We start from the raw sequence: 25,111 nt of genomic DNA on the forward strand, positions 1-25,111 counted from the left end.
TGTTGCTTCATGCTTATCTCATAGTAAAGTTATATTTACAAACTACGAGGCGTGGAATGAGCTGAGGGCTCGAAAAACACACAATACAAAAGAAAAACAGTGTTTCACAACAAAATTTTACGGTTAGTACAAAGCATTTCACCATGACGTTTACTCTCGGCTGCGAGAGCGCCGTTACGGGCCCGCGTCGGTGGCGCTGCGCAACTTCTAAAACTCTTGAAACAGAAGTCCAGCTCATGAAACTGAGATAAAGCACGAAGAAAAATGTACCCAGTACTTATACTGAAAATACGCATTGCGACATACCCGCAAAGGCATGGAAGCGCACAAACCAAGGCGTTTGATGGTCGCGCTGTTTCGAAACAGCACCGCCAGGCACGCACGGCAGGCAGATGTAACAAAACAGACGGCCCAGAGAGAAGCTCCTCTCTCTCTCTCTCTCTCTCTCTTTTTTTTTTCGCATGACAATGCGGGTAGGTGACGTTACACTTTTGTTGCCCCTTCTGATGCACAGCATAATCCACTCTCTTTCTCTTCACCTTCACGTGGGAAGGAAGAGTCGAAGCATCCGCCGGAATGGAGCGCACCGCGAGGGCGCCAGCGACAACGCATTTACGTCAAGAGGTCGTTTCCTCGGCGGCTTCGCGGGCTACGTGTTATGCCCTTCCGCCTCCTTTATTTTCTTTCCCCTTCAGTTCTCCGTTCTCTCCCGCCATTTTTTGTAGTACCATCTTCATTTCATCAGCGAGGTGCAACTATCCCTCCCTTAACAACGTTGTCCCGCATCGCTCTCCTCCCTACGACGAGTAAAGAGGCGCGGAGTATTGCAATGGCTCCATGTTTGCGGGATTTGAGCAGCCGAGAGAGACTGTTCCGCGAGGCGGCAGGCACTAAGGGCTTTATGGACCGGGAACGCTGCCGGAGCGGCGGCATTCGGGGAATGTCAGCCGGCCTGCCCAGGAAGCCCCCTCAGACCTCATTCTGGTACATCCGTGCACTTTCCACTGAACCCGCCATTCCAGCCCCCGCAAAGGGTGCTCTGCCGCAACATCAAGTCATATGAGGCGAAGCCCAACGTGATGCTTGCAGGGGGGCGGCAATGAAGCTTAGCGGTTGGCGCTCCGTCTGCGGCAAGCTGGGTAGCTAGCTAGCGTTTTGACGCTCGACTTGAAAACCTGCTGCCAGCGGTGTACCTAAGCTGCTTGCGAAACAATTTCACTGCATGTCTGTCAAAAGCACCAGTGGAACGATGGTCCAGCAATACGCGCTGTAATATAAGTGACAGCCGACCGAATTGCACTTTGAAAATACAGTATTTATATGAATATAACACGGAGAACAAACAGCTACAAGAAATATGGCCCAAATGCATTATACAACAGAAAGAACGATTCACACACAGCGGACCTGTACGTCGTTCTTGCTGCACACGTTTCGTGAAAAGCTGAAGCAGAGCAATAAATGTAAGTATCGGAAAAAGATAATAATAATAAATTAATAATATTGTAACAAGGAAAGCGAGAGGTAAATATAAATAAATAAATAAATAAATAAATAAATAAATAAATAAATAAATAAATAAATAAAAGAGGGTTGCTAGATTCTAGTTAGATAAATGCTTTTATTTTTTTTTCTTGTGCTCGGTCAAAACAAAAGTGGAATTGATACATGCTTGTTCTTCCATTTCAGTTTTTCTCATACATTCAACGCGCTGAGTCGGTGTAAGTATTTGTTCACAAATTTTTGTGAACATTCAACATTCAACATTGTCATACATTCAACGCGCTGAGTCGGTGCAAGTATTTGTTCACACTGAACAAAGACGCATGTGTATGCGCATATGCACAACAAACATTCCGCACAACCTCCCACAAGATTGCCGAGTTTAAGCTCCCCCCAGGGGCAAAATTGTGTTTTCCTACATTTTCAATTACCCATTACTTTATAAAAAAATTCTAAGCTCCCAGGAAGAGTAATCTCATTGAAAATTGATTCTACGTCCAATAAGTGCTCCCGTACTAAGGAGAAATGTACAGTGGAAAAAGCTTGACTGGAAATGTGCATTTCATCGCGTATTTTGAGCCCGTGTTTCTCGAATGTGGTGCTATAGACAGTTTCAGGCGAATCGTTATACTTTGCGCACAGGCTGACTTCAATTCTGCTTTTACAACATGCCCTACAGATTTGATGATTATAAAACTGATCAGTAATACTTATTCAATAATTATTATTACCGATTCTATTGACCGCTGAAATAAATCTTGGTCAGCAAAATAATGTTTTTCTTAAGTCCTCTAAACTTAATAACAAAGTGTCCTGCCAGTGCCTTTTGGGAGTAAAGCAGGTAATGAACTGAGAATAAAGTGAAGCACACTAATATATATATATATATATATATATATATATATATATATATATATATATATATTAGTGTGCTCCAGGCCATAAATATAGGCTGATGATGATTGTTATATATATATATATATATAACGATCATCATCAGCCTATATTTATGGCCACTGCTGGACGAAGGCCTCTCCCAGTGACCTCCAATTACCCCTGTCTTGCGCTAGCTGATTCCAACTTGCGCCTGCAAATTTCCGAACTTCATCACCCCTTTTGGTGAAGCAGCGCACTGACCAGGACAGAGTGGAGAGACACAAGAATACACGACACTCGCTGTATTCTTGTGTCTCTCCACTTTTCCCTGGTCAGTGCGCTGCTTCACCAATACGGTATGATGATTAACCACCAACTCGCCCAATTTTCCACATTACTGAAGTTCATCAACCCACCTAGTTTTCTGCCGTCCTCGGCTGCGCTTTTCCTTCTCTTGACACCCACTCTAACTCGAATGGTCCACTAGTTATCTACCCAACGCATTACATGTCCTGCCCAGCTCCATTTCTTTCTCTTAATGTCAGCTAGAACATCGGTTATCCCCGTATGCTCTTATCCACACCAGCTCTCTTCCTGCTTCTTAACGTTAAGCCTAACATTTTTCGTTCCATCGCTCTTTGTGCGGTCCTTAATAAGTCATAAGGCATCGCTACAAAATCGCCGGCCCAGGCCTATACCTGTATTCACACCGGCAAGCGCGACTTGCCGGTCGCCACGTTGAAAACAGCTGCTCGCTCCACCTCGCCATAATAAGCGTCAGCGTATACCGACGCCCTTCTCCTGTGCTGCGTATTGGTCCAGCAGCTTTGCGACTCCCGACGCAGAGCTGAAAAATCGAGCAGCGAGCGACCGGCCGGAAACGTTCGCTTTTCGACCAATGCGACCATTTGCGACGAACTTGGTCGCGCGATCTCTGCGACTCGCCGGTGTGGCTCCGCCCAGTGATGTCGACTTTACGCCTGACGAAGAATATGTGAAATGTGAAAACGCGCACCCCTTTTTTTTTAAAGCTTCCGTGCCTATAGTGTGCAGGCGTGCGCGTCACGTGACGTGTTGTCATCTAGGAAGACCGACGCTCCCATTACAATCCGTTGGAATGGAAACGGCAAACACGTGCAGATGAGGGCCCGTTATGCGTTGACGTCGAGCGTTCTCTAGGACCAGCGCGAGAGCTGAGTAGTGCTAGAGTTACTATATGTGGCTCCCGCAGGAGCTCCCTGCGGGAGCCATATACACTAACTAAGTAGTGCGGTGTAATAGCGCCCTCGATTGAGGGAGAGGTGTATCGAACGCGTTGTGCGACGCGGAGTGATAGTTCACCCGAGCTGGCCACCTTCCTTTATCGACTTTAGCGGCTACTTTGAGCCATGCGTCGAAATCACATTTCGTTGACCAAGCGACACCTGTGTCATTCAACCTTTAAGCGTAAACTGTATGTACCGCTCTGGGGCGAGAAAACTTGATTTAAGATGAAGCTTTATCTCGGGCCCAACTCCCACGCAGCCTATTCAAATACATGTAAAACGCAGAAACGCTGTTCTGAGTTAACCACTGGCCCGAACTTAATTAAATGCGTTGAATTTGAGAGAGAAAGTTAAATTCTAGTGACTGTTGGAAGCGGAATTTTGATTTAGCGCCCGAATGTTTTAGAAGGAACTTTCAAAAATTGGTAAGTTTGAAAAAAAAAAAAAGAAAAATGGTACCACTAAGTTTGCGAATTCGTATACTCTGCGCTAAGAATAGATATCGCAGTTCTGTAAACTGCGTCCGTGAGAGCACCAGAGCGGACAAACTTGATGTATCAATTTACATTTTACGTGATTTTGTTACATTGTTTACAAGGGTTCTGCAGAAATTATACTCACATATTAGTGGCCTATTTGAAAGCCTTGTATAATACATAAATTTTGTCCGAGTTAGATGTACTGTTAGATGCAATTTACAAAATTGTCATATCGTATTCCATTGCCGAGTTACAGCGTTGTAAACTGCATAGTTTCGTTTTCTAAAAATGAGCAATTTTCAACAATATTTATGAAAATATTGACCGCCCCAAAAAAAAAAATTCGCTACCAAGAGTCATTAGATGTTAACTTTTTCTTTTAAATGCAACAAACCTCATCAAATTTGATACAGTGGCGGCCGAGAAAAACGATTTCTCCTTTCCCGTGTATTTAGATAGTAGCCCCCCGACCTAAAGCTTTCCTTTAAGTAGAAATCGGTGCCATATCTATGTCCACTGCAGGACGAAGGCCTCTCCCTGCGATCTCCAATTACCCCTGTCTTGCGCTAGCGTATTCCAACTTGCGCCTGCAAATTTCCTAACTTCATCATCCCATCTGGTTTTCTATACCGACCTCGACTGCGCTTTCCTTCTCTTGGTATCCATTCTGTAACTCTAATGGTCCACCGGTTATCCATCCTACGCATTACATGGCCTGCCCAGCTCAATTTTTTCCCTGCTAATGTCAACAAGAATATCGGCTATCCCCATTAGCTCTCTGGTTCACACGCTGTCTTCCTGTCTCTTAACGTTACGCCTAACATTTTTCGTTCGATTGCTTTTTGCGCGGTCCTTAACTTTTTATCGAGCTTCTTTGTTAACCTCCAAGTTTCTGCCCTATATGCAAGCACCGGTAGAATGCAATGATTGTATACTTTTCTTTTTAACCACAGTGGTAAGCTACCAGTCAGGATTTGGCAATGCTTGCCGTATGCACTCTAACCAAATTTTATCCTTCTGTAAATTTCCTTCTCGTGATCAGGGTGCCCTGTGAGTAATTGACCTAGATGAATGTGCTCCTTTACAGACTCTAGAGGCTGACTGGCGATGCTGAATTCTTGTTCTCTTGCCAGGCAATTGAACATTATATTTGTCTTCTGCATATTGATCTTCAACCCCACTCTTACAGTTTCTCGGTTAAAGTCCTCAATCATTTGTTGTATTTTATCCGATATGTATACCATATATATATATACTCGCGTAATGAACGCACTTTTTTCCCAAGAAATCGAAGCAAAGTTGGGGGGTGCGTTTAATATGCGGGATAAATTCTATGGGAACTTTTTCGAAACAGCAAAAATTGAAAACTGAGACCGTAATTATTTGAAACATGCATTAGATAATTATATTTGCAGTAAAAATAGACGTAAGCTATTTGCGAAGCGTAAGATCATTTTAGCTGCCCTTCCCCACGCATCGAAACCACCAGACCTGTCGTCCAGGTCACTGGCCGCTTTGTGGTTCCTCAACAGTTCGTCCTTGCAGCCGCTTCCGGCCGACTGCCGTCTTCGGAAGCATCACCTTGAAACGCTGCTTTTCGGAAACTGTTTCGACAAGCACGCTGTGTGCGTCTCTTTGCTCGACCGTCTTGCTCATCGGCATGTCAGAGCAGCGGACTACGCCGACCATGTGCCGGCCGCTCCTCCTTCACTTGGACTCTCCCAAGCGCCGCGACCTGCCGCGTATCGCGCGCCGCCCTCTCTCCTTTTAAGTCAGAGGATAGTCCGTAAACTGCGTTAAGTACTGTTGCGGCGAGCCAGCTGCCGTTTTTATTTCTCTCTCGAGCCTCCGCGGTGCCTTTGCGCAGGCACTGGCGGTAAGCATGCGGTAAGAGCAGGCTGAGCGTTATCGCGGTCGCTGCCTCCGTCAGGTCCCAAGCTACCGTGATAATGCTCAGCCTGTTCTTACCGCATGTTTCCCGCCAGTGTTCTCTCGCCATGGCTTTGTCATGGCGTTGTCATGGCTTTGCCATATTAAATGCGCTCGCTTTAAACACATGTGCGAGAGTAAAATATCATAGTCTCTCCAAAAAACATTAGCACGACCGTTCGATCGTGGGACCGCATAGTAGCAAAGTTGGGGATGCGTTCACCCTTAAAAATACTAACCTACTATAAATTTTGTGAGACCTAAGCTAGAATACGCACATTCTGTTTGGGACCCACACCAAACCTCCCTTTCTAACACTCTAGAAGCAGTTCAAAATCGTGCAGCTCGTTTTATTTATTCTGATTATTCATACCACACTAGTGTCTCTCAGCTAAAATTAAAAGCAGGAATTTCCAATCTAGATATAAGGCGTCACGTTTTTAGATTGTGTCTTTATCACAAATTTTATCATTCTGCTCCGTAGTACTTCAGCCATCATTCCAGTGCACCGTCAATCTTGCCGATTACATCACGAAAAATCTATGTACCCTCCGCCAGCCCGGACCACTGCGCACCTACATTCTTTCTTTGTGAAGACTGCCCGGGACTGGAATGACCTTTCCGCTGACGCCATGCACCACTCCAATCCACATCATTTCAAGGCTGCCATTGAGTCCACATTTTACTGAAGTGATCACCCATCCCTCATGTAATACCCCACACCGGGGTCTTTTGAGGTAATAAATAAATAAATAAATCACAGCAGAGGAAAAAAAGATTAGATTTATCGCGCGACCAATTTGGGGGTGCGTTCATTACGCAAGTAAATACGGCTCATACACACACAACAAAGACTATACCAACATCACCAAACTCAACTTATTAGATATCGGTTAACTTACCCAAACATCAGGGACTGGAACAGGCCAAGCTCGCACGACAATTTATTCCCTTCAGTTTGGCAGGCAGCGAATAGTCTCGCATGCCAGGTTAGCATACCGATTCTGAACTTCAATTGTCGGCCGTGATATAAACTAGAACTGAAACAAAGAGTTAATTAGGGCCATCATCATTAGGAATTAATTTCCCTAATTTCTTATCTGACACGTTTCATGGCCGATCCCCGCGATAGTGGTGTGGCAAGAGCCAACAAAGAAGGACAAAAAAAGATGCAAGACGCTACAAAACGCGGCCTCCATTCACGACAGGGCACGCGACATGACAGCAACGACAAGGAACACTGTATAGGCACACAAAAGACCGTTGTACGCACCCAGTACGAGTACATCCTGCACCGCCATGGTCATGTTGTACTCGTTGCCCGCGTAGCAGACGTACGTGCCATTGTCCCGCCTCTGGAGGGACTCAAGCGTCAGCTGCGCCCGGTACTGAACCTCGGACACCTGCACGAGAAGAGGTGGCACCGCGGCTGTTGGTGTACTGTGCACAGCGGGGTGCTACATGGGGCGCATAACTGCCCGGTTAATTCATACGTTAATTACAGCCTACTTGAACGAAATAAGAGAATACGCTAAACAACGTGTGGCCAGCAAGATGAGGAAACGCGGCCGCCATGTCGACGGTACGATTTTTCAGGCGTTCTCGCGCTTGGCGCTTCGTTTTCCTAAAGCGATTTCGTGTTCTCAATAGTTTCTTGAGTTACTTTTGTGGGCCACACTCGAAAAGACGCGCGTTTCTTGCCAGAAACCCAAAATGTAGCTGCTACTGCAGTGGAAAGTAATACGATGATGTGCACCAATTTTTCATCAGTTCCATCAGCGTTTCGCAAGACTGCGTCTTGTTCTCACGAGGCATGCGCGAGTACCTGCGTGACGTTTGTGCTGTCGAGTAGGCGGCTGCCAAAGGCGGCGTCCTCGGAGCTCGTGGAGTTGCCGGTGGCCGCCGCCGGGTCGTCTTGTTCGTCGTCGTCCGAGGCCCGGGACCAGAGAAGCGTGGTGACCTTGGGGTGACCCGTGGCAAGGCATGACAGCGTCACCGATGAGTTGACCGTCGCCTCGACCACACTCTGCTCAACCTCCACGCTCACCGGCACTGCGAGAACACAGCACGGCTCAAGGCGATGGCCGACCAAGCTACACGAAAATCGACAATACGAAATTCATTACCACTCAAAATGAATTCATCGCGCGATGTTCATTAATTTTCCGCGGGCACCAAGCAATTACAAAATTAAGTGCCTCATTTGAATTTTCTAAATAAATGTCCATATGTCATCATTTGGCTGTGTATTTTTGCTCTTGTCTTATAGCATTTAATTAACCGCTTCACGAAATCGTTGCTTCAAATATATTCCAAAATGCGAGTTGAACGGAAGGTACTGCTAAGCCATGAGGAACTAACGCATAGTGAATAATAAAAAAGAAGAAAAAAAAAGATATGCATCGGCATATCTTTTTTTTTATTTCACCATTCGTTAGTTCTTCATAACTTAGCAGTACCTTCCATACAGCTGGCGCGAGTTAAATGCATGCATAAACGCGATCGACGAACAGGAAGGAAGAGCGAGCAAGCGATCGCACTACAAATAAGCGGTGGAAGTAATTAAATAACGAAAAGCCGCGGGGCGCGAAACCGGATCTGTACGCGTCGCCGAGCTCTCGCGCATTTCTATGCGAGCGCGCACGTTTCCATACGCAATACGAGAAAGACGAAGAAAACACGGTCACCGCTAAGGAAAAAATAAAACGACAAACGTGCGTCGAGAGCTTGCTTCACTCAGCTCGCTGTCTACCCGCGTCACGGTCCGTTTCCCAGTGCTGACGCTTCGCACTCGTCGCTGCACGCACCGGCACATGCGCGCAGACATTGGAGACAAACGCGCGTTCACACGCACGAGAACGCGCGCGTACATGCAGGCAAATGCGCGATAACCGGGCTGTATACGCCACGCACGTACGCGGAGCGTTGAACAAAAACTCGGAACACAATGCACGCTTGCGTTTCGGCGCGGACAAGCTTGCCTCGGTCGAGACAAGAATGCGGAGAAAGAAGGGGATTGCGGAGAACGAAACACGAGAGAAAGTTAAGCAATCGCAATGCAAGCCAAGCGTGGGTACGTGTGTGTGATGCGGGAAAAAACAAAGCAGAAGATGGACACAATGGTCGCTGAGGGAGCGCAACCAGAACTGACCCGAAACAAAGGCAGTGAATTGTACTTTGTCTCACTAAAACGGTGCAGCGTTGTGCGAGTTACAAAGTGTACCGAGGAGGTCACCTGAGCGCACCACAGAACAGTGTCGGGTATCTTGGTCGGCTAAACGGCACACACATGCACTAACAAGCAGGTTTTGTTGAACACGCAGGACAAGGTTCACATAAAAGGAAAAGAGAAGGCGAAAGTTAAGCTGCGTTCATTTGTTAGAAGGCATTACCCATCTTAACAGCGCAAAATAACAAAAGACCGCAAGAAGGAAACCAAGAAGACCAGCTATTCAATGATTAACCAAGCAACGCAATATCGTCATTGAGAAAACGTATCGTTAACCGTAAAGCGCAAGTTCGGAATCTACCAAATTCCTGAGCCTGTTCGGATAAACGTTTTTCGTGAACTCGAGATCGACATCGCGCCATGCATTCTGAAGCGTCAGCTGCTCATCGTTCTCGACAGCAGCCGACGTGCACGCGAATGCGCGGAGGCCAACACCGCGTCATTATGCAAGCAATGCAGGGAGAAGACGAAGGATATAGACGGCGCAGGAAATTAACGCGACAAGCACTGAACGAACAAAGTAGTCGTTGGTGTTCTTCCCCGCGTTGTATATGCTCTATTTACCCGCCCCTTATTACAGCCTAACCACATCTCGCGCAATGCGCATTGCCGCGTTGGCGCCTCTGATCGGCTAATGCTAGTGTGGCATTCGCAACGATGCACAGATTTAGCGAGAGGCAGAGTACTCGCCCGTACAAAATGGAAGGGCACTACCAGAGAACGAAAAAAAAAAAAAATAAACCCGGGAAGTGAATCTGTTTAAACTCGGGATCTCGCGGCCGCTCAGCGGCGGGTTAATACGAAAGGAACACAGAAGGAGCAGTGCGCGCCACCTCGGGGTCACGTGTGGTCGGCAACCACGACGACTGTGTGCACGCCGGTAATTTTTACTTCCTCGGCAATGTTTTCCCACAAGGCGCACGTGCGCAGCTTCAACTTTCGAAAAGCTGAAAACGCTGAATATCGCAAGTCTTGCGGTTATTTAACGGTCCGTAATAAACATCACTGCACAAAATTATTTGTTGTGTCTTAGATTAGTTTCTGCTTGATAAAATAATGGCGTGTCATGGTTGCGGTCAAAGCTAGGAGAGAGCAGACAAAAAAATTTTCAGCGTTTAAGTTCCCCAAGAAAGACTATCGTCTTTAAAAGGACTTCAGACGTAGAAGACCATTCTGAGCAACCTAACCATTGAGAGGACTTAATTTAACAAACAAGTTTGGTACTGTGCAGAGCCCGTCAGCGTGTAGCAAACAAGAATTCTGCACCTGGCAGGTTCGGAGCTGCAGTAGCCGCAGAAAGTGCAAAGATATACCACAACAAAAGCGGTTAAAATTTGTACCTGTAGAGTAGCAGCCTGGCCCCACACTTATACGTAGGGCAGCTTTAAAGTGAGATATCAGCAATCACTGAAGAACCCCTGCAGGTCTGAGTTATTACGAACACGTTCAGCCAAGAGAAACCCAGTTTGAAAGAGTAACGACCCAAGTAGCACGCCTTACACAGTCGTCAAAGCCCGTAATGACGGCAGAACAGCCTTCCCTTATCTGCGTCGCGGTTTTTCTTGGGGGAGCGTGGTTTCGTCGATTTAAAGGGACCAGCCACATATTAAGACCAGCGCGAAATAATTTAGCATCTACGGTGCGTGGTGGTACACACGGAAACGCGGATGACACACAACAGAAAGGAAGCTCGCTTAACGCTTGCACGCGCTACGCAAGAGACGCAGCGGGCGGCTAGCGTTGTTGATAGCGCAGCGTCGCCGTTATTCCTGGCAAGCTGCTTGTTATCTCCCCTCGCCGTACCTCGTAGCCGAAAGAGTGCTCCCGCCAAGGGGCGGTTGGGTTCTCCGATAGATGGCGCACGCAGCGAGCATGCCGCATCAGTGGAAGGCGCCCTCTATTGAGGGCAAAAAAAGCCAAAAAGAAATGTTCTTTCCAGACACGTGTTTCTTTTCTTTTTCGCGGTGAGTCAGCGGCGAGACTACAAAGGGCAACAAGCAAAACGGATACACGTGGGCTCGCATTTTAATAATGTTATCAGACGCAGAAGCAAGCGGCTACTATCCAGCAGCCTACGTTAAAGTAAACAGATCCGCCGAGCTAAAGCAGGGCCGTCGACTTCGGCCTATTAATAAGGCGAAAATCACGAGGAATATTATGCACTACGTATGTTCCCAAAGAGAAAAAGAAATAAAATAAACGGACAAAATGAAATGAACCATAGAGAGAACCAGATCGCACCCGAGAGGAGATTAATGAAAATAAAAATATTCGCAGGGGTACCGAGGAGGACGCGGGCTCAAAAAAATTAGAGGGAACGTTAATTCCCAATTTGGGAGCATGTTATCGCCGCAGGACGAGATGCGTGGGAAGAAGCGGTGGCGAAAAAGACGGGCTGCAACGAAAAAAGCGGGCAATCAGCCTTTCTTGCTGGGCTGTATTGAACAGCTAACCCCCTGCGTCCACTGCCCTGGAAGATTAGAACCAGGGTGCCAGAACTTTCGCCACGCTACTCCCTTTTACTTTCATCTTTTTTGGTTCTGCACGTGCGTGTGTCTTCTTATACAAGCTGGTGTTGGGATTACGCAGAGAGGCTACGCTGAATAGCGCTGTTGCAAGAGGTAATATAACCCAGCGCCAGCACTGCGGAGCGAAAGAGAGAGAGAGAGAGATAGCAGCCAAAAAGAAAAAAAAAAAAAAAAAAAAAAAAAAACATGGGAAATGTACATATTTGCAACGTAGCAGGTATATTCTTCTAAAGTGAGCAAATAAATGCGCGTCATAAGCTCTGCGAAACGCACCCTGTGCTGTGTAATTAAACGTGTTCAAGCGTGAAATAAACCGAATAAAAAAGTCGAAGTTTATCGCGAAAGGCGCAGCATCGATTGCGATAGCAAATTAGTAGACAGCTATACAAACTAAGGACAGTAGATTTATCGGCCGTACAAACTCTAAACATTCGATTACTAACTAAATTGACAAGCATGGTGTCACACGCGTACAAGCAAACATGAACACATCTCACTCGATGACCGCGCGCACTCGCTGTCCAAACGCTGAAGTGAGAAAGTGCGGTAGCAGCAGCGAGCGAATTGACCTTCGTGCTGCCTCTCGCTTCAACGCGAAGTAAGCGACGAGAGCGTAGCGCACACCAGCGCGCATCCATCGCAGATCGCTTTCAAGATAGGGCCCGCGCGGCCGCGCCATACGCTGCGGCACCCAGAGTAGAACGTCCCGTCCGCGATGCCTTGTGCGGAACAGTGACAAGGCGACGGGACGAGACGGCCAGTACTGTATTTACCTCTCAAGAGAGAGGTGACTATAGTTTGCCGACATCAAGTAAGTATCTCGTTGTCCTTTTGTTTGCTGTTATTATTCAGCTATACTGACAAAGTGAACCTCCCGCTTCCTCTTCGCATCCTGCGCCTTTTCGTGCTGCCTCAGTCACGTTCCCGTATCAGCGCGCTCTGCATCATGAAGATGCTATGAAGAAATTCTTTTCGAGCATCGACCAAAGATTCGTCTCGATATCGCAAAGAAAAAATGCACTAATATGCGGCTGCAATCGAACCGGTAAAACACACGTACGCACGTCAGTCGTAAGGTCGCAACGACAGAACAGAACAGAAAGACAGAAATGGAGTGCGTTGGGGCATTTGTTATATACTTGACACGCCGGTTTGCCTCACCTGTTCTCAATGTGGTGCCGGTAGCAGCGTTAGGTAGTCTTCGTAATGCAAAAAATGTAAGGCGTGCAGACACGGACACAAGAGAAGTGGACAACACAAACGCCGACTATCAACTGAAGGAAGCACTGAGGCGAAAAAAGAAAGAAGACACAAAACTCATCTGCGCATGCTCTGGAATGGTATCACCACGTGTCAATCGGGCACACGTGCCGGTCTACGTTAGAGATAACTGTTGAGGCATTTTATCTCTTCCTTATGTAAGGCTGACTCACGCACGCACTTCCACCATTATTGATATGCCAAGCCTCGACCATTAGACGCGTATCTTCATTCCTATGTCTGAACAGTATCGCGCATTCATCTAACTCGGGCGTGCAGTTACGATCTTGGCAGTCTTGGCAATGTAAGGAAAGACTGGAAGGCGATCCACCGGTTAATGACCTCTTATGTTGCATGTTTGCAGATTTTCTTCTTGTAGCGCAAAAAAAAAAAAAAAAAAAAAACACGGACGTAGAAGAAGAACGGAGACACACAGCGCCTGTGTGTGTCTCCGTTCTTCTTCTACGTCCGTGTGTGTGTGTGTGTTTTTTTTTTTTTGCGCTACAAGAAGAAAATCTGCAAACGTGTTACACCAACAAGCCAAAATGTCTACACTGATGGACTCTTATGTTCCATTAGCCTCTGATTGATACACCGCCCTGTTTGCCCTACGTAGAAATGGCCACAGCTAAGGAAAACTTTATATACCACACCCGTACGACACTCAGTAAAATTGTTGTTCTTGATGGGCTTCACTGGACAAATATATATATATATATATATATATATATATATATATATATATATATATAAAAGAAAAAAGCGATTATGGGTCCGGGTAAATATTCACAGTGAAGTAGACGCGCGTATGAAGCGGTTATTGACGTTTCGACCGGGGTCCGGCCTTCATCATTCTGATGAAGGCATCTGATATATATATATATATATATATATATATATATATATATATATATATATATATGTCTTTCACCTGTTCCTTTTTCCTCTGCACGGCATCGCATATCTTACCTAGCTTATATTGGGAGCCGTAAAAACAACATTAAAACCATATCTACTACTTGCAACCTTCTTAAGCCTGTGCGACTGAATGAATGTAAGGAATAGCCACGACTCTGTTCTTACTATTACTGCTTTCTGTAATCACGTCAGTCCCCCGCGAAATCGACTTCTTTAGGCGTTCAGCTACAGTGGCCACTGTCACGCTAGGATAACCTGCTTCTAATAGGCGCCGGACCTGTGCATTAAAACTGGCGCTCATTTTGTGCATGCACGATCTGGTGAGAGAAGACTTAAGGCACGACACGGCAATTCCGTTTTTTACTACTTTGGAATGCTTGGATTGAAAGTTTAACAATGGCTTCGACGATCTAGGGGAGTACTGCCAACACACGTGATTTCGTTCGAAGAGCAAGGAAATGTCTAGACACTGTATTACGCGTTTCTGAGACAATTCCTTGGTAAACTTCAGTCCTCCTCCATTAAGTTTAAATTGCTCACTTACTGAGGTAGCAGTGGAATCAAATTCATCCCTATTGCATAAAATCAGGTAATCATCATCTTGTGTCCCTGTCTGCACGCATTAAATTTTTTTGCATTATGAATCCTTACCAACTAGCTCAACTCTCTGTCGTTATAAGCTTCGTAGACATGTGCCTGGAAGATTTGTACAGCGTCTTCCCTAGTGTGCGTGTGTGATGGGGCAGGTAAGAGGTGTTTCAAGAAAGAGGCGCCAGCTTACACCACCAAAGCCATACCGGCCTGGACTTGCAGGCACGCCATCTCCACCGCTTGTCCTCTGAACAAATATCCTTATTGTCGCCAAGACAACGTCCACAATTAAGAAGCTTAGTATGGCGGAAAAAATTAGACGACTGTTGTTGTGCCATAGCACCTGCCATCATCGTCACCCGTCCCTCTGGGTCCTGTCGACGAGTCGCCAAGGGGACGCGATGACACAATACGACAGGGGTGCGTCAGAAGCCGCCCCGTCCGGGCCCTCTCGACGAGTCGCCAAGGGGAGGCGACGACACAATACGGCGCAGGCGACGTCAGCAACCGTCCCGTCTGGCTCCTGTCTACGAGGAGCCGCCGCCAAGGGGATTTAAGGAGGAACCGGCCCATTGTTAAGCCAGAGAGTCGCCACCGGACCGCCCCGTCGGTCTGGTGCGCTCTTACCAGCTCTTACTGCTTTGACCAGCTATCCCCAGCTAATGGCAGCTATTACCAGCTATTACCTGCTATTCCTGCTATATCTGTACATATTTGTACATATTGTATAAAGCTTTCGTCTCCTCTTCGCCTGCTTCAAGACTCCGTCTCTCGTCCCGGACCCCGAGTCACAATACTGTAGTATTTGAAAAGATGAATCGAAGTCCTTTCGGAGGAGTGTCGGATAATTTCCATTTTCGTGCTCGTCTACTTTCTTGCGCTGAAGTTCCAACACGAATACGTACTAACTTACTCATTTGGCCGTTCTTCGAAGTCTGAATGATTGATTGCTTAGGCCCATCAGCTACATATGAATTATCACAGAGGCCGCAACGAGTGGTTTCGGATTAGATACGATGACTGGGGACGTTCATCAGCGCGCGCCGAAGAACCCCAGAAGTGCTCGTGGTACCAGTATCGAAAATGCTGGCGCTACGGCCAGAAATGCAACCCGCGGCCTCGTACACTCAAATATAACAGAGGAGAGATATCGAAAAGTATTGATAGATTGATTTATTGATTGACTCATTGATTCATTGGTAGGGTTTAACGTATCGAAGCCGTTCAAGGGCCATGGCACAGGCCGTAGTGCAATACCCTGCATAATTTTGACTAACTTGGACTATTTAACTTGTACCTAAATGTCAGCGCTTTTGCATTCCACCCTCAATAGAATGCGGCCGTCGAAGCTAGAAATCATACTCGCAAGCTTAAACGCCACGGACACACACCACGGCGGATATGTCTGAACTGGCTGCAGAACATGCTTGGAGCTAAGAGAGAGCTCCCACTATTCTCAGAGATGATGAAAAAGAAGTGGCGGGTAAAGCCGGAAGGAGGATGGACCGGGAGGAGAGGGGGCTGTTTGATGTAGACAGAGCGGAGAGTTGGTCGTTGTCGCCGGAGATGGAAAGTGGCTGCCACCAGCTGCTTCCGACGGAGACGCGTCACTCTTCCATCGGCGCGATATCGGCTCGCCTTCCAAGGCGGGAAAACCATCACGCACACTCGTGCTGACGCCTTCTAAAGCAGAGAGAGTACTCGGTACAAAAGACGTTGGCCTGAAATTCAAAGCGCGAAATGCACAGCACCAAAGCTCGACAGCTGTACGCGTCTTTTGTCTCACCCGCCGCATAAACGTCGGCAGCACGCACAGCGTGTCGGCACGCGAGCGGAAGAAGCAAGCTCTGGTAGCGGATATTCAGAGGTGCATAATAGAGCGATGATGACGGTGCGAGGAGAGGCAACGCTAGCTTTCTAAAACAGGATGAACAACCGAAGAAAAAGGAAAAGTCGGCGGGAGGCCGCTGCTGAGCCGGCCTGCGCCGGAAGTGTGTACTGGAAGTTACCCCTCCGTGCGCCCGCCGACAGTGAAGCTCAAGAAGGGAGAGATGCACTTACAGAGTTGCAGCACTACTCTGGGGCGCACTCGCCTCGTTCTGATGCTTGTTTCGCTTTTTCTATTTGGTTCCCGCTCCCGCTAGGAGCACCACTGAACGAGACCATATACGAGCGAACACGTCGGACAGGCAGATGGAGGAATAAAGCTTCAATTACCTCGCTCCGTGCAGCATTTAAGCAAATGCTCTTCAAGAACGTTGCCTCAGGCGGCGCTAATATTGCTGCACTTCCGTTCACCGGCTGACGCCGAAGCAGTCGAAAAAAAAAAGCAAAAAAAAAAAAAAAAAAAACAAGGAAGCAGCAGCATGAGGAAGAACGGCTATAAAGCTCTTGCACGGTTCGTTTCGCAAAATCTCTTTAGCTACTTGTTCCGCTTCTTCGACGCTACGGCCTGAACGCTCAATGTGAGCGGCGAGAGAGAGTTGAGTATTCCGAAGCGTACGGAGCCGAGCAGCCCATTTGGAGCGCAACTTCGGTGCCCGATCACACCCGTGCAGTGCAGCCAAGGTTATGAGCGACGGGTTCCCGTTGCAGAACCAGACGCGCATTTATACACAGGGCCACTCGTTACGAATATTTATCCTAGAAAACGCACAGGTCTGTATAAGGCCAACTAGCTGTCGTATACACCGCGACCATCTTGTTGATTGCGGTTAACGAGCTGCCTGATATCTCATATGGAAGTCTATGAAAAATACACATAATTAATAATTTTCTACGATTTCGCCTGCAAAATGTTTACGAAAAGTATATGAATTCTATGAACTATCTAAATAATATTTTTTTAGGACTTCCATGGGATAAGAGTGTGCGAACAACTTGGTCGAGGATGGAAAGTAGAAGCGTTCGCTAGTCAACGCATCAAGTCAGCCCGACAATGCTAGCTTGGTAGTCACCACGGCCGGGAGGGCAATGGAAATGTTTCACTAAATGTTACGCGTGTATACAGAACGTCTTAACGTAACAGCAACTAGACCACCGCGTATACGTAGCGTTGAGTGTATGGATATGACCGGACACATGTGGTTGTTTACAACGTAAACAATATTGGTATCACTAAATATCTGCGACAGAAAATCTTTACGTATATAATTCTGCGGGACTTGTACTTCGCTGTAATTTTCATTCCTCACTGCGCCTTAACGTGATACATCTCTGATATTTTTGAGGAATACCACCGTGCTTATAGCTTACATGCTCGTTCTCTCTCTCTCTCTTCTTTATTTCATTCGTCGTTAGGAGCCACAATATCACTAATGATGATCGCAGTGGCTGAGATGGAGGTGTTTCTGGCTCCTCAGGTTGAAAAACTTTCTGACGTCACGGCTCGTGGTAGCGGTGTGTACCGCGCGTGACGCACACGAAGACTGCGTCACGTGTCGTCCTCCCCCAGTTAGCTGCTAGCTAAAGACACGCTATATGTTCTGCCTGAAACCAAGGCCGCGCTCCAGTCGCGACACCGATGCTATGTCACCTGCAAGGCACAATTGACAGCTTTCAGCCAAATAAGACAAGGAAGCACATTCCTGTGCGGACTGCCTGAGCACGCGCCTTAACTCTGGTTACACTGCACAGGCTCGGAACGGTGGAGCACAGATGCATCTGTGCGCCGCCGCACGTTCCGCGCATCGCGCAAGCAGCAGGTGCGCGGAGAATTCGCGTACGCCTGGAGTGTCATTAGGAAGCTACTTATTCGATTTCGAACCGCGCAATCACGCTAAGAAAGAAGCAGTCGTTTGCCGGTTTCCGTTTTGCTTTCTTTGACTCTCGCTTTTCCTTCTACCCTCTCCTTTCTCTCTCCTCGTTCGAGCGACTGTGGAGTTCACAAATACATAGTTCTGATCGCTTTAGAATAAATAAATAAATAAATACATAAATTAATTTAAAAAAAAAGCTTATGCAGTAGAGCGTTCGAAAAAAAAAAATGCTCTGTCGTCAGTTAAACGCGTACACTGTACTAAAGGACGGGTCATTAGCTTAAATATACAATAAAAATGCTTGGGCATTGCACTAGTACGTTGTTCCTATACACTGGGAACAAACCATTAGTGTGCGTTGAGTTAATAAATATGCAATAGCATTTGTTAAGGTTATGATCTCAGTTACGTGCCCGGTTTCGGACCCTAGGTTTCGTCAGCGGTAAGAAAAAGGTTCGGGTGCTAGGTTATCCTAAAATCATAGATTTCAGCGTTCCGCCGCTCGCCGGTATGGACACCACGAACAAAATCCATTCTACCACAAACACAAATGATGATTTATTTTTCTGACTGCTGCTCGAAAAGAAGAAAGCGAAATGCACCTCATATTTAATTTTATACTAAAATATAAAATAAATTAAAATTAGATTAAATTAAACCTTAAACTAACGACAGCCATCAAAACAGCAAAGCGTGCCATCTGCACACGCCCTGCTAATTTACAGTGCGTAGACACATTCTCCTCACTTTTCCTGCTCTGTTTGGCACCGTCGTCATCAGTAACACCTCGCCACTATGTACCGCGGGGCGTGCAGCAGTAGTCAGGGCCACGCGCGACGAGGGACGGTTAGCCGCTGAAGGTGACTGCGTCAACTGTAGTCACTTTCCGTGTGTGCGCGGAGTAACATGGCGTCCTCGCTTCTATTTCCCGCGATCTCAATGCTCGTGACGACGAGGCAGCGCTACAGGTACGGGATGCCTCACGCTGAGGTGAGGTGGCCGGTCAGATTTCAGGTTCGGGAGCCATACCGAAGAAGAGGAGACGAAAAGGAGGAGAGAAAACAATTGCACAACAGCGTGCACGAGACACCAGCGAACGGGTACAATCGACCAATAGTTGTCGTTGCAGCTGAAACTACACGTATTACAGACCATAGCGGTGACTTAGTGGTAGAGCATTCGCTTCGTAAGCGGGAATTGTACTAGGCTCGAATCCCGGTGCCACCGGAAACCCGTCTGTTTTTTTCTAATGGGTAAAAAAATGTCCCCCGGCCTGGTGCTCGGCTACTTGCCGTGGTTCTCATCTAGAAAGGGCTTCCCATCTAAATTTCTAGGCGTCCTCTCTGGGCGCCCTTTGTCCAACCACAGACGGCCTTGTCGTAGAGGTCCCCGGTATACCTACCGGCAAAATAGGTACAAGCGCGTTCCCGGCCAGGTACTCGAGTCATTATGGGACCTCAACTCTCGTAAAGGGGTGTTTCTCCCCAACCCCAGAGCGCCCCCACCTAATAGGTGCCATGGAACGCCACATGGGAAATTGCCACCAAGGGAGCGGCCTACTACCGCTCCTTCAGAGTTTCGTTGTCCCCACAGGGTTCGAAACGATTCGCATGGCGCGGGCTCCTTCCCCAGGGCAATTCACCCTTAAAGAAAGCCGAGTGTCGGGCCGGGGGACGCCTGTTGGATAACGGGTGGGTAACTTTACGGTCCAAAGTTGTGTATAGAGTTATTAACAGTGGAGCTGTTTAAGCTTTTGGTTAGGCCGTGGAGCGTCAGCAGAAAACTGCGCCTGGCGATTACGTCACCGCGCGGTGCTAGGCGACGCACATGACGTCATCGCTCGGCGAGGTTACCACCCTCTCACAGGTTACCTTCGTCACAGCGCGAGGCGCGGACGACGTATCCGGCGTTCGTTCGTCGGCCACGCCTCGAGCCGGACTATAGAGTGCTGCGCTTTCGCTGGTGTGGCGTCCCCGTGCCGAGCGCGCTCGCGCGTCAACGCTGCGTCGGACTATCAAGTGGCCTTTAGAAGACTGCGCGCTCACCCCGAGTATCGTCCCGATACTCGGGGTCGGCTACGTTTGGCTAAGAACCAGCCAAGCCAAGCCAAACCAAGTTAAGCAAAGGAAAGCAAAGGAAAGCAAAGTTAAAGCTAGGGAAGGGCCACCAGCTTCGCTGTTTGCCCAGTCTTCGCACCACTTAGTGTGAAGCTGCCCCTATTTTTTTTTCACTTTCATGTTGTTTTCATAGGCAAAACACCTGTATATTTAAGGTCATAATATCTAGTCGCCATGTACTTTTCCCCCTAATCTCTCTGCAAAACTTGTTTCGATTTAGTCAATGGTGAGATGTGTCAAAGCGGGGAATGGGAGGTTGGGGGACGTCACGTTTTCTGAACCCTTATACGCCGGCCCCTTAGGCAACTAGGTACCGGCTGTCTGAATAAAGATGAAATGAAATATCGCCACCTCGTCTCTCAGAGTGCCGCTTTCTTTCGGGGCAATCAGTCACCGTGCGGAGGCATTCAATCGCGTTTTGCCAGTCGCTGTCGGCAAGGGGAAGTACATTGTCCATTATTCTCGACGCTCCTGCCTTATCCAAAAGCATTCATCATGACAATCTAAGCATGTACGCATTTGCATAAAGGTATACAGGAGAATTCATTAGCATGCATACCAGCAAGACGACTGCATTCGTTCTTTACATTTACGGCGAAATGCTGGCTTCGCCACACTCCACGTCGAGACCGATTGCTTTTCGTCCGTGGCTCGAAATGCCCGGCCTTTTTCGATGAAGCACAGACCTCGTCGCGCTACTGAGCACGATGCTGCCGTATACCAGCAATGAGGAGAAAGAAGTTTAGCGATACTGGTACCTGTCCTCATATCTGGTACTGGTACCTGGTACTGGTACCTGGTACTGGTACATATTTTTCTTTAACTCTTTGGGGGCTCGCCTCACTACTCGGTTTTCCAGAATGTCAGCTCAGCGTGCTTAGCCACAGCTCCTTCGTTCGGCTGGCGACAGTATTTCCCAAGAGACTCCGTGCGGCGAGCAAAAGGCAAAGACGGTGTTCGTAGAGAATGTGAGGGGTGAATGGATAACCACGGCATAGAGCACCGAATGAAATTGCGAGCAGTATCCCTTTCATACGAGTGAAGAGCATGTATTCAATGTGCAATGAAAAAAAAGAATATATATATATATATATATATATATATATATATATATATTAAAGGAGCAGTGCACCTATAGCGTGACACGGTGTAGCACCGGGGGGCAAAGTGGGGAGGGCAGGGATCCACGATGAAATGTGGCGAGATCCAGGACGTGGGCAAATGGGCAAGAGAACGGCAAGGCGGGACAGAGGGAGCCTCGAGGCTTTAACGAGCGCTCCCAGAGCAGCTCGACATCGTGACTGTCAGCGGCCTCCTCTGCCTCCTAATGAGCCTCTTTTGTCTCCACTGTCGCTCTTTTCGCGCACGGTGTCGCGCCGCTTTTGCGCCGTGAAATATGGGACACGCACTGCACTACGCCTCACTACAACAGTGCAGCGCCACAGAGGCTGTGATCCGCGTCGCGGGGCGGTTGCTGTGGTGAGCCTGGGAAGCTCGTGTAAGGTATGCCTGTAATTCGTGGCATCGGCAAATAGTCTTTGCGCACATAATACGCGCCATTATTGCACCGCGCTCGTGCGGAAGTCGTAAGCTTCACGCAGTTCTTAATTTTTTTTTAAATTGTCGCTTTCAGATCCTCGAACGAGTGACTTGCAGAAGCAGCGCAAGCAAGATGCGAAAGTACACACAGAACAGATTTTTCGCTCACTGAAATCATTGCGCTAAAATATGTAAATAAGTACTGCTGTTAGCTCGGGGACTTCTGTTTGTGCTATCCACAGTGAGACACGGTGCGGCATAGCGCCACGGTGCACTGCGCCGATGACTAACCGTTAACTCATTTTGCTTGCAAAATACTGCCACTGAAGGAGAAAATCGTCTATGTTCAGCGCAGACATGACGAACCACCCGGACGTCCCTTCGCACGCCTCATCGCGTCGTCTGCTCATCGCGTCGAAAGCAAAACGACGTTATTGCGGATGTGCGCGCCGAGGAAAGGACGCCACGAGTCGGCGCGGTGCCCTCACCCGATTGGTCGACGCGAACCGTAGTTTACCTAACACTGCACGCCTTTAGTGAAACACCGTGTAGACACAGAGAGGACGTAGGACGGGAGGGTGTGCGTGGCCGTTTCTTTCTAGCCCGCTTTTCGGCGCATGCTGCGAGGTCTTCCTTTCCAGTCGTCGGCGTTGAAGACCGTCACTCCATCTGACCGCGCCGTTTTTTTTTTTCTATTTCCGTTCCGGTAGACGCAATGAAAGCACAAAAGAAAGAAAGAAAGAAAGAAAGAAAGAAAGAAGGAAAGAAAGAAAGAAAGAACGAACGAAAGAAAGAAAGCGGTGGGTGGCAGCGCGACGTGCGACGGCATATGTGTGTGCGGCCGCGCGGCCGCACTCTGTCAGGCCCGTCAGGGTCGGCAGCGCGAGAGACGTGCTGAAATTGAGAGCGGACGAGCAAGCCATGTCTGCGGGCCGCGATAAGGTTGTCGCGGTGGCAGACTGCGGCATACCGTGCGCATTTCTGCCCTCTTCAGGGACGCTGCTGCGAGGACACAGGGAGAAAAAGAGAGAAGCAGTCAGGAATCATCGGGGTCGCAAGGAACCTTACTTACGCACCTTGTCACGCAACGCTCTGCAAGTATCCTTGACAACGAGACCTTCTACCACGCAAGGGATGAAACTGCGCGTCCACAGAGAATGACTAGCTGTCAAGAAGTCTGTAGTGGACATCACGGTGGTACTTGGTCAATAGCTAAAGTGGAGAGCATCGTTAGCCTCTACCATCGAGGAAAGGAACAAAACAGGAGAGGCCCTGACGTCACGTTCTTGAAGCCGGAAGTGCTGCCATGTTGGTGTGCCATCTCCCTTTGAACCTCCAATCAGCTCGCCGGAGCAGATTGGCGCGAGCGGGGCGTGAGCTTTGAAATTGCATTGTTACCAGCCGCCAGAAGTATGTGCTGCCGACGCGCCTCAAAACAAACCTTACAAAACTTTTGTAGCAATTTTAGCGAAGCAGACGCGCTCTGTGTTTTTCTGTGGCACGTTGAAGAAGACGACGAAGACCTGCACCGTAATTGCTTGAGTGTACCTGTTGCTGGCTGACACTCACGCTCACTGACCCAAAACACAACTTTCAAGCTTAAACACCACACTCCAAAGTCAGCTTTTTTCGCGAACAAAATGTGCTGCGAGAAAGACACCGGCGGAAAAATCTTATCTCAGTTTTCAGAGGCCGAGAGCAGCAGCGAGAGTTCCAGGAGCGCGGTTGCTATGGCAACGTCTACGTTTAGAGTACTCGTCCTAGTGCTACTTTACGAAAAACAGCACGTGACTTCCGCCACACTTTCTCCAATACGTCCGTGCTGGCCGGGGCCTCTCCGGGGTTTTCTTCCTCCATGGGCTCTACCAAATGCGCCCAACAATGTTTCTCTTTCTTTTTCTTTTTTCTGTCCTGCTGAAGGCAGCAAGAGCACAGATGGAAACGGAGTACCCGATAGTGAAAACTCCGTAGCCCAACGCAGTGGTTGGAGTCATGATATATTTCTTACAGTGTCCGTCCAGCAGAATGAATGTGAGGATGTTAAGGCTAGTGATGTGCAATTCTTTCGAAAAGTTCGTAATAGCGGGACTATGAAATTATATCATCGCACGCATCGCATTTGTCATAACCGCGTTTCAGAAGCTGCAGCCAGAACAAAAAACTGTGCGTCTCACAAGCAACTACAGGATCTGATACGGCTCCCACCTAAACGAAACCAACATTAATTGATCGGTGAGGTTTAATACCCCCCCCCCTCCCCCCAAAAATAAATAAAAATAAAATAAAAGTAAAATAAGATTAAAAAATAAAAATATACCAATAAAAATAAATCAATAAAAAATGAAGGACAGCGGTTGAGAGAGCCACCGTGGTAGAGATTAACGGATAAGTTGTGTGACCGCCCGGGAGCACATTAATCCCAGTGGTTCACTTGATGAAACAATCTGTACTACTTCTGCGATGCAATCTGACGCACTGATTCTCCGAAATAGCGCATTCAAGCTCAATCGCTCTGCACTTTAAAGTCACGACGACCACAGAGCTTCTTGTAGCTTTTAGAGAGAAAAATGGCGCTGCGGTGCTGTTGCATGCAAGGGAATGCCGCGATATGGAGGCTTCAGATTAACACGTTGCTGGGACAGTCAAGACACTACGAAAACGCGTCTCGCAAACACTCACAGCAGTCGACTCTCCAATGAAACAGCGTTTAAAATGCAGTTTTTCTGTATTAATTAAGAACACTTTTTATTGAACCATAATCACTCAAGATGGGCTGCAGAGCTATATCAGAGTCATTTGAATTATAGGGTTCTGGCTATACCAAACGTGAATACTACCGACAGGTCGCTAACGTCGGAGGAAAGACGAATACATCTGCGCGTATACTGCATAAGATTCATTCGCGGGAGGGAATTGAGACTTCTCACGAAGATTTCATTCCAAAAATCTAAATTTGCACCAATATGGTCATGTTATAGGCAAATCCAGGTTCTGAAAAAGCGAAACCACACATATCCACACTTTACCAACGGTGGCACAGCGTACTTTAGGAAACTCCCATAAACAGTGGCGCTAGATTCCCATCTGGGTAACTGAAAGAAACACTATGCCTACGACCA

The 25,111-nt window shown here is 47.7% G+C and overlaps 1 protein-coding gene across 1 annotated transcript in view; it reads right to left on the reverse strand.

Annotated features, from left to right (window-relative positions):
* LOC119432839 (tyrosine-protein phosphatase 69D) overlaps positions 1-25,111 on the reverse strand; it is a 106,485-nt gene that overhangs the window by 49,874 nt on the left and 31,500 nt on the right. Inside the window, exons 3-4 of the mRNA XM_037699994.2 lie at positions 7,878-8,104; positions 7,326-7,455 (exon numbers count right to left, since the gene is read on the reverse strand). Coding sequence (XP_037555922.1) covers positions 7,326-7,455; positions 7,878-8,104 — 357 coding nt within the window. The remainder of the gene's footprint in view (positions 1-7,325; positions 7,456-7,877; positions 8,105-25,111) is intronic.

The sequence above is a fragment of the Dermacentor silvarum genome, chromosome 11 (assembly GCF_013339745.2).
Source record: "Dermacentor silvarum isolate Dsil-2018 chromosome 11, BIME_Dsil_1.4, whole genome shotgun sequence".
NCBI lineage: Eukaryota > Metazoa > Arthropoda > Arachnida > Ixodida > Ixodidae > Dermacentor > Dermacentor silvarum.